A 17,730-nucleotide genomic window follows, 5' to 3' on the forward strand; every position below is an offset into this window, starting at 1 on the left:
AATGTCAAGATTAATAATATTCAGCTCTTCTGTCAGTATGTCTACTCACTGGTCATTGGACAGGTATATCATATTTATAGTACCAACAGTAAAAACAAAACAAAACAAAAAAATCCACCCAAACCTGGTGATTCTTAGAACGCTCTATACTCCTTTCTACCACTTTGCCATTGTGCCTATAGAAGCACAAGATACAAAGAATTAAGAGGCATTTTCCCCTTGTTTCTTGGTTTTGCTATGCCAAAAAATTCATCACTCAGTGGCCAGCCTACTGGACGTGAGGCTATCTGTACTTGACTTGAATGGTTCTTCAGAAATCTATCTCTCTCATTTGCTGGGGCTATCCTCAAAGCCTTTCTAGAATGGCACAATCTCATAGAGTTTATACTCTGGGAGCATAGCCTTTGAGAACCCAGGGTCACTTCTATGCCCCTACAATGTACTACAGTAGGGCCCAGTGACAGTACCAAAGTATGTTAACCTAAAAAGATTACAAAAGCATATAAATGAAAAATGAATTTGTTGTAATTAATATTTCATTAATATAATTCCTTGTTTTCTGTTCAACATTATCTTCTTCTTTGATCAGATTTTTGGACTACTTATCAGACTTGTGTGTATCTAATACAACTGCTATACCAGTAACTCAAGAACTCATCTGTAAATTTATGCTGAGTCCAGGAAATGCTGATATTCTCATTCAAACCAAGTAAGCATTTATAATAGAAACATTCTTTTCAGCTTATTATTCAGCTCCGTAATAGTCCTGATCACAGCTATTACCTGAGTTTATTAATAGTTTTATTATGTGTTGCTTATTTGAAGGCTGGTTTCCATGCAAATAGACAATCCTTTGGAGTGTTCCATCCTCCCAGATGATATTGATGATGAAGAAGTCTGGCTTTACTGGATTGACAGCAATAAGGAACCTCATGGCAAAGCTATCCGACATCTTGCACAAGAGGCTAAAGAAGGCACAAAGGCTGATTTAGAAGTCCTCACCTATTATAGGTCAAGTATTGTAAAGAACTGTAACTCATGATCTCAAATGCTTATTGGTAATTTGATCAGATTCATGGATTAAAAAAATTAAATTAAAATATCTAAGAATTATTTAAATATTTAAGGATTAAAACATTTAAGAAAAAATTCTGAAAAAGTGTAGAGGTCAAGGTGCATGGAATATTTTAAAACTTTAAAAAAAACAAAAACAAAACTATTGTTTTGCATGATTCTTTCTGATCACTTAAAAGTTTTGAATTATTGTGCAAAACACTGTTTTTTTTTATGTGAACATAGATTGCTTTCAGTTTCACTGTATTTGCAATGTTTAAAGATCCTAGGCAATTTAAAACTATGGTACTTCTAATGCTACAAATATTGAAGTAATAAGGAAGGGAACATGAAATCAAAAGCATACAGGAATAATCTTTCCTGCTTTATTTTACTTTACTACCCATTAACAGTCTGTGGCCTCTTATTGAGTATTTGAAGGACTTCAACATTTTATCTCTTGCTTCCATACATCCATACAGCCATCTCATTTGCCTAGAATAATAATAATAATAATAATAATAATAATAATAATGATAACCAAAGTTTATGCAATGACTTAAAGTTTTCAAAGCACTTTATATGTAATTACACTTGAACCTCACAAAAAAAAAATCTATGAGTTAGATACTATGGGTATTATTATTATCCCCATTTTACTGATGAGGGAACTGGTTTGTTTGTTCAGTCCATAAACATCTATTAAGCATCTATGATTTGCTATCCTAGGTACTGGGGATGAAAAGGCCAAAATGAAATAAACCCTGGAGCTTACATTCTATTAGAGGGAAAAAAAAAACATGTATAGAAATAAGTAAATGCAGAATATATACAAAGTAAATAGTTTGTGTATGGGGGTGGGGTCAGGGGGAGGAATGGATGGGTTACTAGCAACTAAAGTATGAGGGAAAGTCTATGTCACATCTAGATCTTTCTGATTATAATCCCAGGACTCTTTCCACTGTATCTTACTGTCTCTCTATCTGGTCACTGGACCCAGATGGCTCTGGAGGAGACAGTGAGGCTGGTGACGTTTCATAGTCCTTCCTCACTTAAATCCTATTCACTTGCATGTCATGGCATCACCTCCCTGATGTCATGGTCCTCTTTGAGAAGGAAGGACAAATAGCAGCAGCAGCAGTAACTTTCTCTCTGAAATTCAATCTCTTTTCAATTCTACCTTTTTGACTTTTTACCTTGTTTCAAGGCTCAGCTTGTAAACTACTAAGTTTAGGAAGATTTCTCTGATTCTCTGTTAGCCATTGCATTCTTCCTCCCTTCCCGCCCCCCTCACCTTTCTCTCTCACTCTCCTCTCAAATTTTCTTAAATTTACAATCTCATCTTTATATCTATAGCACTTAGGATGGTGCTTTGCATTAAGATGCTCAATACATGTTTGCTTGAATTGTTGTTGAATTAATTTGGATATTTTGTTTGCTATTAAAAGAATTCAATTCCCTTATGATTTTTACTTGGAAATAATAGAGGAGATTCATAATTCAGGCAGGGGTTGGACTAGACAGAAATAAGAAAGTTAGGAAATGGGGTGGATTTTTGAGGAAAGGTGTGAAGAGTCCTACTGTGGCACACTAATTTTAAGATACCTCTGGGATATCCAATTTGAATTATTTAATTGACAGTTTGTTAATATGGGACTGGAACTCATGAGGAATGATAACATATGCTAATGTATTTAAGAAACTCTCATATGATGAATCAAAAAATGTAATGGTTAATATTTTTAAGGTATCAGTTGAACCTCTTTGCAAGGATGTGCTTGGATCGTCAATATCTAGCCATAAACCAGATTTCTACCCAGCTTTCGGTAGATTTGATCTTACGCTGTATGTCAGATGAAAGCCTGCCATATGATCTGCGAGCCTCTTTTTGTCGCCTTATGCTTCATATGCATGTGGACAGAGATCCTCAAGAATCAGTAGTACCTGTTCGCTATGCAAGACTTTGGACAGAAATACCTACCAAGATCACAATATATGAGTAAGTCTAATAAAAGTTCACCAAAGCTTCAATATCTGCAACTCTGATGAAAATTTCATGAATAAGGTTTTTTTTCCCCCTAATTCAGATTATTAACCTTATGTATTCAAACATGTCACTTTTTTTTTGTTCAAGATCACTATAAATTTTTATATTGATATATTTTGTTTTTGTATCACCTATATTTCCCAATTTTCCATTTTTCCTATCCTCTCCCAGCGAGCAATCTTATATTAAAGCATAAAATCAGGGCAAAAAAGTCAATTCAGCAAATCTAACCAACTTATCACAAAGGTCTCATAGTTTAAAGCATTCCATCCCCATAGTCCCCTGCCTCTGCAAAGAAGCAGGGAGAGGGGTTTTTTCATAATCTCTTCTTTTGGCCAAGCTTGGCTGTTATGATTTTATATCATTCTATTTTGATTATTTTGTTGCTCTTTCCATTTACATTGTTGTAGTCATTGTGCATGTTGTTCTCCTGGTTTTACTTACCTCACTTTGTAGCAGTTCATATATGTTTTCCCGTGTTTCTCTGTATTCATAATTTCCTATAGCACAGTAATATTTTATTACATTTATATACTACAACTTGCATAGCCAAACCCATATGCTTTGTTTCTATCTCTTTGCTACTACAAAAAGTGCTATTATGAATATTTTGGTGTATATCAGGCATTTCTTTTTGTCATTGACTTCCTTGGGATGTATGCTTACCAGTGGAATATTAGGGTCAAAGTGTGTATGGACAGTTCAGTCATCTTTGGTAAAGATTACTTTTAATACGCATTGTCATTAAAAGGGGGAATAGAAGGAAAAGAAATAGAAGAGACTTTCTAGAAAATGAATAGAAAAATTCAGTTTTATTTAAAATGGAAACTACACAAAGGTCAGTTTCCACACTTATGCTTTAACCTAAAACAACAGCTGAGTGTATATCTGTGTACTTTAAAACCTGTCTACAACTAGTGCTTGGAACAACTTCATTTTGATTCCCTTTGTCGATCTTTGCAGATACGATTCTATTACAGACTCTTCGAGAAATGATATGAAGAGGAAATTTGCACTAACAATGGAATTTGTTGAAGAATATTTGAAAGAGGTGGTAAACCAACCATTTCCTTTTGGGGATAAAGAGAAAAACAAGCTTACCTTTGAGGTACTTTACACTTCTTCTTATTAAAAAAGAAAGCATTAAGTTGCCTTTTGGAGAGAGGGCAGTTTGTTAGGTCAGAGAATTAACAAGGTGATGAAAAATAAGACGATTTGAGTCTTTCATCTAGTTTTCATTAAAATTCATATTTAAGCCAACTACTTATTTCTTTTGTTTTGGATTCTATTCTTAAATCTTGATGGTTTATGATCATCATAACAATTTCATGAATCACCTTCATCAGGCATTCTTACATTGATGGGCAAAGTCATTTGTGCATACAGATCACTGTGACCTAACAATTTTTCTTACATAGTTGTAGCAATAGCTTCTTCTCCTTTTCACAGTGAATTAGAATTTATTCACGCTTTGCCATATTACACGACAACTTTGGGACAAAGTCAGAGAGGTACTTAGATCTCTGGACCTTTGCTCTATCATGTTTTATCTGCTTTATAACAAAGCAGCACAGGAAGTAACATTTTCTGGCCAAAAATAATAGGTCATATTTCTTTTTAGTGAAAATCCTTGGGTTCTGTTTACTTTATTGACATAGTCATTTATTAAAAGACTGGACTAAATGGGCTAATGCATCTCAAAAATACAAATAATTACTTTTTAAATTTATCTAATCAACCTGAATTTGCCTCAAAAATTTTTATCTATTTTCTAAATTTATCAGTAAATTGATTTCATTCTGACAATTCTAGATTTGGGGGGAATCAGAATCTATATTTTAGCTTTAGTATGGAATATTTTTTAGCTAGTCTTTAAAGAATGAGAAGTATTTAAAAATAATGAATATGCTTAGTATTTCCATGTTCAAATCACATTCATTCTTAGTTTTTCTTTTCCTCTCACTTTTTAAAGGTGGTGCACCTGGCTCGAAATCTTATTTACTTTGGATTTTATAGTTTCAGTGAGTTGCTAAGACTGACAAGAACACTTCTGGCTATTCTGGATATTGTACAGGGACCCATGTCATCGTACCTTGAAAGATTAAGCAAATTTCAAGATGGAGGTGAGAAATTTGGAGAAAACAATAAGTATGATAAAAAAAATTATTTGATGATTGTTAGTGGTTTTTCTTGCTGGCTATTTGGAGATGATATTTTAATGATTAAAATAATTTTATGTGTGATCATATTTTGTGGATATGAATATAATATTTATATAATACTTTATCATTTAAAACCACTTTTCTCACAATACTCTTATGAGATGACTATCATGAATTTTCTTATTAGCATTTTGCAGAACGTACTGAAACACAGAATTGTTAAATGATATGTCTGAGGTCACAGGGCAAGAAAGTGGCATAGCCAGGACACAAATCTGGGTTGGACTCAGTGGTCACTTCCCAATTCTCAGAATCCTGCCAATTCTGTACTTCAGTCTTGCCTGGATGTCTGACTGGTTGGCTGAGGCTATGGGAGAGGACTCTGGTAGAGAACCTATGTGTCTAGCCTCTGAAGCCATTAGAAAAGCAACCCTGGGTGTAGTACCTAATTGGTGCTCAGCAGTTGGCTACTGATATATGGCCAATAATCATTGTACCAATTAGGATCTAAATAGCCCTGATAGTTAAAGAACCAGTTGCTTTCCCTGCCTTCTCTACCTGCTTGCTGGCAATAGAACGGACAAATTTCTGTTAGAGAAACCTGATATGTAAATATTATTGAAACATCTCTGTTACAAACCACTTTCCATAATATTCAATGGCAGTCTCACAAACTATTGTCTTGTGTATCTCTTCCTCCTTTATCAATCAGCTCCTTGAAAGGGTCATCTTGCCCTCATTGCCTTAATTTCCTTTTTTCTTTCTACTCTCTTATTAAGCAATCCCTTTCAATCAACTCCACCACTGAACAGAATCCTACCAGGCTGCCAAGTGATTTTTAAATTGCTAAATTTGATGGCTCTTTTCCAGTCCTCCTTCTACCTGAATGGCATCTAAGACATTATTCTTTCTCCTCCTTGGCTGGCTTCTTCGCCTCGGTCTCATTTTCTAGTTCATCATACATCTCTTGCCAATAAATTGTGGATGTCCCCTTGTGCTCTGTAACAGGGCCTGTTCTCCAGTCATGGCTTCCTGTGTTTGAGTTCCTATTGGATATTGCCAGACCATTGCCAGGTCATGCTCTGCTTGTTGGCTGGAATGCCTACCTGTACCCTTATAATTTACCCTTCCTGATGCCTGGACTTTTACCCTTTACCTACTGCTATACTTTCTTGGTGTTCATATACACATACAAACCTCTTCCTAGTATCCATTTCTGGAACTTTTATCGATTGCCTACCCTTCTCATGCCTTGTAGACCTGTCTAGTCTCTTGGTTTCAACTGTCCTAGGTTTGGTTCACCAAACCTCTTTGCTGACATTTATTATTCTTGTTTTGTATCTGATTAGTTTTTTTTTTTTGTAAACCAGGACTTTAATTAGCCTTCTCACAAACTTTCCTCATACTAATTCTATTCCAGCACAGTAGGGGTATAGCTTTCAGAGAAAAATTCTTTCCCCACTCCATGATGAAATGGCAGGTCAGATGCAGTGGGTTGGAAGAAGAGGCATGACTGGAAGGAAAAGGCCTGCAGTTCCTGGGGCTCTGCTTTGTTTCAGCCTCAAAGGTGGCAACTTTAAATAGGATGTGCACAGACAGTATTCAAGAGGTTTTATGGCCAGTGCAGTAGGTTTAAATGTCAGTAATTAGTATTTGTTGCAAATAGAGGATGAACAGCTCAGGAAACTAGCAATTAAAGAAGTTTTTTTTTTCTTCCCTTCTGGGTCATTGGTTAATATTCAGCCCATACCCCATGAGTATGGGTGGAAGTTGCCATCATCTGAGCACTGGTTGGTGGTCTCAGTCTAATTTTTAGTGTCTGACTGTTCACCATCACAGTTATTACTAATTGGCGGTCTCCACAGAAACTACCAGGCTTTAAGCCGGATCCATTGTTTGTTCCCTAGAGGTGGTCCATTCAGAAAACTGTTGAAGCACAATAATAGAGGAACACAGGGAGCGAACACTGCCTCTGCCTGTTCTGCAGGAAAACAGAAGATGCTAATCTGTGCAAATATGAAGCTAGCACCTCTCACTGGCTATAAATCTCATTCAAGAATAAAAATATTGTTTTTCCAAAAAAGTGTGCCTACTCACAGCACGCTATGTTGTTGAGCCAATTTGCTTTTTCTAATACCTATCATTTGCTCTTGCAGCAGATTCAAAATGCACAGGCATCTTTCATTGTAATTGATCTGTTGGGTAGTTGTATTATGTCAAGCAGTGTATCTCTTTGTCACTGATAAAAGTTGAAAGCAAATGCAGACACCAGAGAATAGAATGCATGTTTGTGACTATATGATGCTTTGCAAATATCCCTTTTGTAGAAATCATAAATAACAAGTTTTTGTACAACTTTGAACAATTGTTACATTGATAACATTCACTCAGGGAGAGGGTACTTCAGGATATTACTATAGCAGGAGTGGGTCTGTTTTCTGACATCAGAAAAGGCACATGTCAGCAAAGACAAAGTAAATACCACCTACATAAGTCTAGTGTATAACATGACCTATGTTAAGCCTAGATTTCAGAAGCTAGGTTCCCTCAGGCTAAAGGGATAACACTCTCCCAGTTCTCAAGTCAAAGTTTAATTGACGGCTGAACTTAATTTTGGCCAGAGTAGAATACTTGGCCCAAGTTGAAGATATGTTAATGTTTTGGCTTTAAAAAAATTATGCAGTCATACCTATTACTATCTGCTAGTCTAACATATGGATTATGCTTGAATATTAAATTCTAGTTTAGAGAATCATCACTGTGTTTTCTGAGAATCAAAGAGGGGAAAACTTTTCATCATTTTGTTAACTCTTGTCTTCATTCTTGGCAATGGCAGTAACTACATCCGAGAGACAGGGCCATTTCTGAGATCCTTGGAGCTGTGTGTCTTGGCCTAGCTATTCAATCCTTTTGCTTCCTTTCTCCCCCTACACATGCCTTCTATCCAAGTCCAAACAGTCTAGCTGCTATTCTCAAATCTTTGCCTTTCTTCACACTATTCCTTTAACCCAGAACGAGTTCCTTTTTTTCTTTCTACCTGTCAAAATAGGCAGTTAGGCAGTGGAGAGGGTACAGGACTTCAGGACTTGGAGTCCAAAAGACCTGAATTCAAATCTGCCTCACACACACACTTCCTAGGTGTGTTTATCCTGGGCAGGTCACTTAACCTCTTTGTGTCTCAGTTTCCTGATCTGTAAAATGGGGATAATAATAGCACTTATCTTACTGGATTGTGAGGATCAAATGAGTTAATAATATGTAAAGTGTTTTGCAAACTTTGAAGAGCTATCTAAATGCTAGCTATTATTATTGATAAAATCCTATATATCTGTCAAGACTTAGCTAAAATGCCACCTTATCCATGAGTCTTCTTTGTTCACATCAACTGGAAGTGAACTTTCCTTCCTATCCTTTGTATCACTTCTAATGCCTTTTCTGGCCTTTATTTTATGTATATGTCTTATTTCTCCTGTTGGATTATAAAGTTCTTGAGGTTTTCTGATACATAGCAACTTGTTCCTCTACAGCACTTACCAACTTGTACATTGCAGTCACTCAAAAAAGACCTCTTCATTGAATAAATTATCTTTTCAGTCTCATTGCTCAACTTGTTGCTTGAAAGATCAGAGAAGTGGGACAGGGGCCTCTAATTACTCCTCTCCGTTTTCAGGATTAACAAGCTAAATTGTTAGACTGAAGTATCATGGTAGCTGAGAAACACTGTTGCTGACTTTAAGAAGCTTTTGGTGCTAGGTGTCCTGACTGAGCCCACTGAGAATAGAGATAAGCTTCTCCTCCCCACAAAGAAGCTACTCTCTCTCTCCTGTTTGTTCGGAGGGGCAGAAGCCAGTATCTCTGTAACGGTCCCCTCCTCATCCCATAAAAGTGGAGAAATGCAGGGTATCAAAGAAAACTATGGGCATAGCAGAGGATCAGAAGAGAACTGACTGCTACTGTTCCTGGTTTAGTGTTTAGGCTCTTCCTAACTCTCCAGTTAGATTTTTGTGATTCTTTACTCCGGTGCTACAATGAAATGTGCTTTTTCATAGACACCAACTATTTCTTAAGTTCCTTATGTATATAGATGATTACTAATTAAGCACCCAGTTACTTTAAGTACATAAAATGGTAAGAGCTGCTTTATTTATTTTTTCAGTGGTGATGGTTTACCAATAGATCAAGAACACAATTTAAATGCATGTAGTGGGTAGGTGGCTAAAGGACTGGGATCTGGGAAGAGATGGTTTTGATACTTAAAAAAAAAGTTTGCATTCCTTAAAGCCCACTTACCTACAGAGATGATTGACTTTAGTCAATTCTTTTACTCAAATTGCACTCATTTTTTGTTTTGAAAAAAAAAATTTTAAAAAGTGAGCTTCTTAAGCTGCTTTTCAGTATTTAAGATCCTCATATAAAATATCACTTTAAAGCTGAAAGGAATAATCTAAAGGTTTATCAGTGTATTGTCATCAAGGAGGGTGTTTTTGAATATGAAAGATTAGATGATCAATGGAATATGATGAAATTATGACCTGAAGAGGCTATCAATGGAATAGAAAAAGCATAGGTGATAGCAGTTAATAACCTTCCTTTTGTGTGTGTATGTGCCTGTGAACCAGGAGAGAGGTATAATTCCAAGGTTTAATGAGTATTTCTGTCTTTCTTCCTCTCTCTCTCCCTCTTCCTGTTTGACTGAGGTGTTTTGTTTCTACATCACATTTACAGATTATTCTCTTTTTTGAGAGGTCTCTTGCAACAAAGTAAAACTAATAATTACCTCTTCTGAAGGTACATGCAATATTTCACATCTTTAGCATCCTGACCACTCCCCTTTATTAAAATAAAAAATTAACAGAAATCCATTTTCTCTCCTTCTTACCTCCTAATCCATTAGAGAACCTTCCCCCCCCCACAAAAAAAAAATTCTTGCAACATATAAGGTATTCAAACAAAATGAATTCCCTCAATGGTTGAGGGATTGTATATGTCTATGTCTCATTCTGCCCCCTAAATTGATAACCTCTCTATAAAGGACAGCATGTTTCATCATTGGAATGGAATCATGAATGGTCACTGTACTGATCATAGTTCTTCCTGCTTTCAAAGTTGTTTTTACAGTTTTGTTGTTATTATATAAATCATCCTCCCTGCTCTGCTCATTTCATTGTTCCTCAGTTTATAAGTCCTCAAAATTGTTCATTTTTATAATACTGATGTTATAGTATAAATTGTTCTGGTTCTGTTTATTTCACTTGCTATCACTTCACAGAAGTCTTTCCATGTCTTTAGAAATCGTCTATAATCTTTATGATGTTGTGTTAGTCTGTCCTGTCTGCTCATATTTTTAAATTTTTTTAATCTATGTTCATTATGAATATTGGTTGTTTTCTGTTTTGGTTCTCTCTAGCTTACGTATTAGGACCATATCCCGTGTCATAGAAGGAATTTGGTAGGATCCTTTCTTTGGATATTTTTGTAAACAATTTATGTAATATTGGAATTGTTTGTTGAGTGCTTGATAGAATTAATTTCATTCAGTTCTTCTGGTCCTTGAGTTTTTTGGCTTTTTTACCCCTTTGGAAGTTTATGGTTTGTTAAATATCTTCCTCTGTAATTATCTACTTCTATTAATTTGGGTATTTTATATTTTTGTAAACATGTATCCTTTAAATTGTTGGTTTTATGGGTATATATCTAAGCAAAATAGTTTCTAATTCTCTTTGGAGAGGTCATGTCAACAATTCTCCTTTAATAGACTCGCTGAGACCTTTGGGGAGATTATTACTTGAGGATGATATAACTCAGGATGTTTAGCTATTTTTCCTGGTTGTAAAATATTGTTTGAACAATAATTTCTTTCCTTTACTTGTCTGTTTTTTTCTTTTGGCTTTTATACTTTTTTCTTTTGATTTAGAATATTATGGAATTAATGGAGCTGCTTAGCAGAAGCATGTGCTTTAATAAAGCAAATGCAGAAATCGTTTGTTTATGGTACATTCTGTACATTTTATGACAAATTCTGCAGGAAGACTATAAAAACTCCTAAGACTTACAGGAAGTTTATGTTCCTTACAAAGAGTGTTAAGCAATAAGGAATTTAAGTAAAATCTATTTTTAAGTGCTAGTCCTTAACCCCTCATAAATGAGTGACATTTTGTATAAAAAAGTTAAGCAATGTAAAATTGTTCAAAGTTAAGAGTCCAAGCGAGAATGAAATTTATCCATATAGAAGGTTTAACTCCTGTGTACTTTGACTTCATAAAAGAAAAAATGGTTATGATGAACTGATGACAGGCTTACAGAGATTCAACTCTAGGGCTAATAATCGCTAGCATTTATATAATGCTCTAAGTTTTCCAAAATGTTTTCCATCAATGCTGTCAAATAGACTGCATATTGACTCAGAAAACAACAAATTAATGTTATCTATGCTGTATTGAATCTTTATTAATTAAACACTTCCCAAATACATTTTAATCATGTTTGGGCTGTACTGGGCAGTTTTGTGGTAGTGAGTTTGACACCTCTGCTTTACATGTTATTTAATTTGACCCTCACCAAAACCCTGTGAAGTCATTATTATTACCCTCATTTTACAGATGAGGAAACAGACTGAGAGAGGTCAAGTAAATTGCCCAGAGTTGCAGAGAGAGTGAGTGTCTGAGGCAGGACTGGAACTAAAGTTTCTGTGACTCAGTCCATCACCACATTGTCTAGCTGCCCATGAGTTATAGTGACAAGGCTTATCCATACAGGTGACACAGTTCTGTGGTGTTTGGTTGTGAAGCATAACATGATGTAAACATTTACATCATGTTACAAAGCCCTTTCCTTAGAACCATCTATACAGTAAGTAGTGGAAATACAGTATCCTTTAGATAGAGATGAGAAAAAAGAATGAGAGATTGTCAGAGCCAAGATTCAAACCCAGGTCTCCTCACTTTAAGCCTAGCTCATTTATTATACCACATTATGCTACCTTTTTAAAATATTTTATTTTTCAGAATTTGGGAATGATGTTAAAAAAAATTCTCCCTCTGGGATGATTAATCAACATACTGCCTGAAATTAGGATTCTTCACAAATCTTATTAACATGTCTATATCAGGATGACTAAGTGTCTGTCCTTTTCTTTTGGATTTGAGGGTCCAAGCAACTTTGGTCTAAGGGGAAAAAGAACCAGGCAGCTGCTATAGTCTCAGATTTTGCTTGTGTATGTCCTGTAAACCTCACAGCCTGTCATTCTCAGGCTGGAGGAGAGACAGAGAGATGAGCAGGAAAGGAAAGGAGAGACAGGAGTGTTCAGCTAAACTTCAGCTTTAGCTCCTAAAGCAATGAGTGCTGACTAATTCTACTCTCCCATGACCCTAGCCAGTGGCAAGCAGCTAGTCAACTCCTTTAATTTAACCTGTCTGCCGTGGTAGACAAAATATGTTCTGCCTAGAGAAGCCTAGTCAGACCATGTAGTAGCTGTTTCAAAGCAGAAATAACAATGTTTGTGTGGAAATTATGTGGAAAAAACATTAATTGTTTTCTTTGGAGGGAAAGAATATTATTTCCTCTCCAAAAAATTCTTATTTTTATTGATTCCTTTTGTTTTTATATAACATTTATTTCCAAGAATATCCTTCCCCTGCTTTCCCCAGCAAGCAGTCCCCTTTAACAAGGAGTTCAAGAGAAAAAAAAAAGCAGAACAGTAAAACACAGCAACCTCGTCTGCCAATATACATAACATTCCACACTCAGTCCTCAAGCTCTGCTAAGATGGGAGGAAGAAAGCACGTTTTCTAAACTCTTTTCTGTTCAGTACTGATTACTGAATAAAAAAACAAAATGTTAGTGGCACAATTCAATACTGTAACTCAGGCTTCTTATTTCCTAAAACACTAAATTAGTTGTTCAGTATGGTTGCCTCTCATTCATTGCACATGGTTATAAGTAGTTGTGAAGGGAAAACTTGGACAGGTCACGATCTCTCTGGACCTTGACTATCTCATCTCTGAAATGAGGGTGTAAATAAAAATCTTTTTAATGAAAAAGCTTCTAAGATTTTAATCTGTAACCATCTTGGGGTATATAATTAGATTTGATTCATCAGGAGTAAATTTTGCTTTGGAGTTTGACATTTGGCAGTTACTCAGGTTTTACATGGCGATATGGATATTTCAGACGTTATTGGCAGTTTAATTGTAGCTCTGTTTATGTTTATTTCTCTGTTAACTCTGCATGCTGAGAAGCCCTTTTGTATTGGAAAGTTATTTGCTAACAGGGAAAACTGTTCCATGGAAGGTTTGAAAGAAAAAACTTTGGTCTAAAAGAAGGTGCTCTTTCCAACAAGTCATGTATTTATAAGAGGTGGAGGGGTCTATGTGTGTGTGAGAGAGAGAGAGAGAGAGAGAGAGAGACAGAAAGACAGAGAGACAGAGAAGCAGGCAGTGGGGAAACAAGAAGGCTTCTCATGTCCTCATGCACTTCACTGGCAATCCTAAGATCACAGATTTAGAGCTGCAAGGAACCTCCGAGATCACCTAGTTCAATCCCCTCAGTTTACCAGTTAGGAAACTGTTGCCCTTAGAGGTAAGTAAATTGCTTACATAGTTACCAAAGTCACAGTAAGTGAGCAGATCTGGGATTTAAAACCAAGTGTTATGATAGCACGATGCAGTAGAAAGTATCTTACATATGGAGTCAAAGGACACAGGTTCAAATTTTAGCATTGACACAATGTATGCAATTTACTCACCTCTGAGGTTCCTTGGTTGTTGTTTGGTAATTTTTAGTTGTGTCCGACTCTCCGTTTTGGGGTTTTCTTGGCAAAGATAGTGGAGTAGTTTGTCATTTCGTTCTCTAGCTCATTTGACAAATGAGGAAACTAAGGCAATCAGGGTTAAGTGACTTGCCCAGGGTGACACAGCTGCTAAATGCGTTGAGACTGAATTTGAATGCAGGTCTTCCTGACTCCAGGCCTGGTGCTCTATCCACTGTACTCTAGCTGCCATATGTTCCTTGGTAAATTTATTTAAATTCTCTGAGTCTTAAGTACTTTTTCTTCTCTAAAATGAGATGTTTGGACAAGTTGATCTTAAAAATCAATTACAACTCTGACCTTAGATGACTCCTATCAGTCAGTCAACAAGTATTTATTGTTTCCTATGTGTGTCACTGTACTAAGTGCTGGGGATATAAGAATGAAATAACTACTAGTCTCAATGAACTCACATTCTAATGTGGGAGATTTGGTCACTGACTGGTATTTGGGTTGAGGGAGTGTGAGGAGTCAAAGATAATGCTGAGACTGTGAGCCTGAGACACTGAACAAATGGGAGAGGAGCTTTGACAGAAACAGGGAAGTACAGAAGAGGGGGAAGTTTTAAGGTTTCTGCCTCCTTTCCACTAGTGTAACTGGATAGTTCACTACAGTTTTACTGTACAAAGAAAAGTGACACAAAGATCTCTCCTAAATATTAAATCATTAAATAAAATCACAAAAGCCTAAAATCATAAATGTAGGATCTAATTAAGCTAGAGAAAATTTATTTTTAACCTAGAGTTTAATAAACTATAAATCTCAAATGACTGAATATTTTTTACACATCTCGTATACTAAATTTACTTTTTACAAAAGTAGAGTTGATGCTGCTTTAAAATTTTTTTATTGTAAATATAATGCTATCAACAAAAATGATAAAACACATCTGCTAAATAAGGATTAAAACATTACATAAAGCCTTTAGAATTTCACAGTATAGAACCAAATGAATCAACAACCAAAAATTTTTAAATGTTTTTTGTCCTGTGTCCTCTTTTAAGTCTATCTGAAGTTCTGTTACTTTTGGTTCATCTTTCCTTCTACTAGAATAACTAATTAACCCCAAAACCCAAATCATTCTCTATTCTGGTCAAATTAAAGTTTTTACAATATCAAGCTCATTGCCAGACAGTTGGTAGATGGTAAAATTTTTGTTCACAGTAACCACAAAATAGTCTCTTGAGATATGTGAGGATTGTGATTTGTACCTGTAGAGAGAACAGCTATACCAGTGCTATCAAAATCAAACCTGTGGGCAGCATACTGACTCAGAAAATCACAAATTAATATTATTTAGGTTGCTGTATTTTGTTAGACATTTCCCAATTACATTTTAATTACATTTGGGCTCTATCAGGAGTTTTGTGGCTGGAGATGGAAACTTATTGATCTACACTAATAGAAGTATAGAAGTTGATTTTTCTAGACATTTTTTTGGTGGGGCAATTGTGACTAATAAAAAAAGTAAAAAAAGACATCTATCTTCAGTAAAGTTAGGCAACTATATACAACTGCCTTTTTTTTTAATCTTTACCTTCCCTTTATCTTCTTTTAAAAAAAAAATCACTTTATTGGTATTTAAAATTTTTTTTAGAACACCTTCATTTCCCAATATATGCCTTGCTCCTTTCCAACCATGGAGCTATCCCTTATAGTATTAAAAAGAGGAAAAAAAAAAACAACCAGCAAAAGCAATCAGCATATAAATTTTTGTCTGACAGCAAACAGTTTTGCAACCTGTTGTCCTACATCTCTGCAAAGAAGGGTATACTTTCCCACTTCTTTTTAAGATCAAACTTGCTTCTTATAAAACTCTGCAGCACTTTTGTTTTTTGACAGTATTTTTAGTTGTTAGTTTTTTCATTTACATTATAGCTTTCATGTACATTTCTCCCCCTTTCTATTTTACTTCATTCCACAACAGTTCATATATTCACATTTCTCCTAATTCTTAATATCCATCATATTACTGAATAGTAACAACTCTTCATGTTTATTACCATGGCTATTTTGCTTCTAGGTCTTTGTTATATGAGATCTTTCTTTTTTTGATCTCCTTGGCTTATGCCAAACAGTATGATCTCTGGGTCAAAGAGTATGGATATTTTAGACAAATTTTTTAGTATAATAATAAATTATTTTCCAAAGTGGTTGGATCAGTTCACATCTCCACTAGCTCCACCAACATAGGCTAGCTATTTCCCTATTTCTTATCTTTGCCAATTTATTGAATATTAGGTAAAATGTTGTTTGATTTGCATTTATCTCATTATTAGGGAATTGGAAGAATTTTTCATGTGGTTAATAGTATGTACATAATTGTTCCTCATTTGAAATATTTTTCATATCCTTTGACCACTTATCCATTGATCTTATCCATTTGATAATTCACAGCATATGTTGGCTATTATACACTTATAAGAGCTATTTGACATAAAAACATTTTTTTCCTAATCAATACTTTCTTCTAGCTAGGTCATACAAAAGTTTTTCAAATCAATGTAAATGAAATTATGTATTTTATCTTTTGGAATCACTTGTATACATTATTTAAGTATATTCCCTTTAACCATCAACTGTGAGGTATGCTTGATTCCATTATCTTCTTTTTTTACTGTGTCCTTTTATATTCAAGTTTGTATATCCATTTGGTACCTTATTGTGTTACATTATGTAAGCTGTTGGTCTCATAGTAATTTCTGCAAAACTGCCTTCCAATTTCCCCAGCAGTCCTTATCAAATGGGGAGTTATGAGTTATTCAGCTGGATTATTTCTAATTCTTCATTGTATAGTCTGTTTCACAGATCTATTACTGCTTCGTAAGTTTTGGAGGTGCTGCTCACCCTTCATTTCTACTTTTTCATATTTCTTTTGGATTCTACATCTTCTGTTCTTCCAAATGAATTTTATTATTTGTCATTCTTTATTTTTTCAGAGTGTTTGTAATTTGCCTTTAAGTCTGGGGACTATCTAGATTGACTCCCTGGTATTTTGTGCATTTTCCACTTACTTTGAATAGAACTTCTGTGTGTAAAAATCTTACTGGATTTCTATTATTTTATGACACAATCATGAAATTTTGGGTCTCTTTAATTTTTAAATCTTTCTCTCATGCTCAAAGATTTAGAAGTGGAAAAGACCCCTAATGTCACATAGTCCAAACCCCTCCTTTTACAATTGAGGAAACTTAGGCTCAGAGAGGTGCCAAATATTATATGGGTATTAAGTAGTAGTAGATCCTGACTCAAGTCCCCCATACCAAATCCTGTACTGCTTATATTGTATTGTTGTTTTCCATAGTCATTGCTTACCTTTTTTATCCTCCTAACTGCTATGTTTTCCTCTAGTATTTATCTGAGCAAAATTTATCCCCATAAATTTAAATTTGCTGCTGAGTTAGGAGTAAACACAGCAAAATATTTCTTATGATTATATAGTCTTTCTGTTGTTTGTATTTGTAACTGACATTGAAGTAAGGTAGCTTTTTCATCTGGAGTTTTTCAAGGCTACTTTCTGCTGTACAATTGAAAAGGAATATATGAAATTCTACCCTTTTGTAGATCTAGGACTGTGACATTTATTAGGGAGTAATGAAAATCACTAGGAATGGAAAAGAACCAATGGCAGACTAGTAAGCCTGTGATTCACATGACTACTT

At 35.1% G+C, this 17,730-nt stretch overlaps 1 protein-coding gene across 1 annotated transcript in view; it reads left to right on the top strand.

Annotated features, from left to right (window-relative positions):
• ITPR2 (inositol 1,4,5-trisphosphate receptor type 2) overlaps positions 1-17,730 on the top strand; it is a 507,541-nt gene that overhangs the window by 196,153 nt on the left and 293,658 nt on the right. The window contains exons 17-21 of the mRNA XM_027838537.1: positions 590-709; positions 826-1,011; positions 2,801-3,052; positions 4,064-4,208; positions 5,073-5,223. Of these exons, the coding sequence (XP_027694338.1) occupies positions 590-709; positions 826-1,011; positions 2,801-3,052; positions 4,064-4,208; positions 5,073-5,223 (854 nt within the window). The remainder of the gene's footprint in view (positions 1-589; positions 710-825; positions 1,012-2,800; positions 3,053-4,063; positions 4,209-5,072; positions 5,224-17,730) is intronic.

This window comes from Vombatus ursinus, unplaced genomic scaffold, assembly GCF_900497805.2.
Source record: "Vombatus ursinus unplaced genomic scaffold, bare-nosed wombat genome assembly UNPS02014830.1, whole genome shotgun sequence".
Classification (NCBI taxonomy): Eukaryota; Metazoa; Chordata; class Mammalia; order Diprotodontia; family Vombatidae; genus Vombatus; species Vombatus ursinus.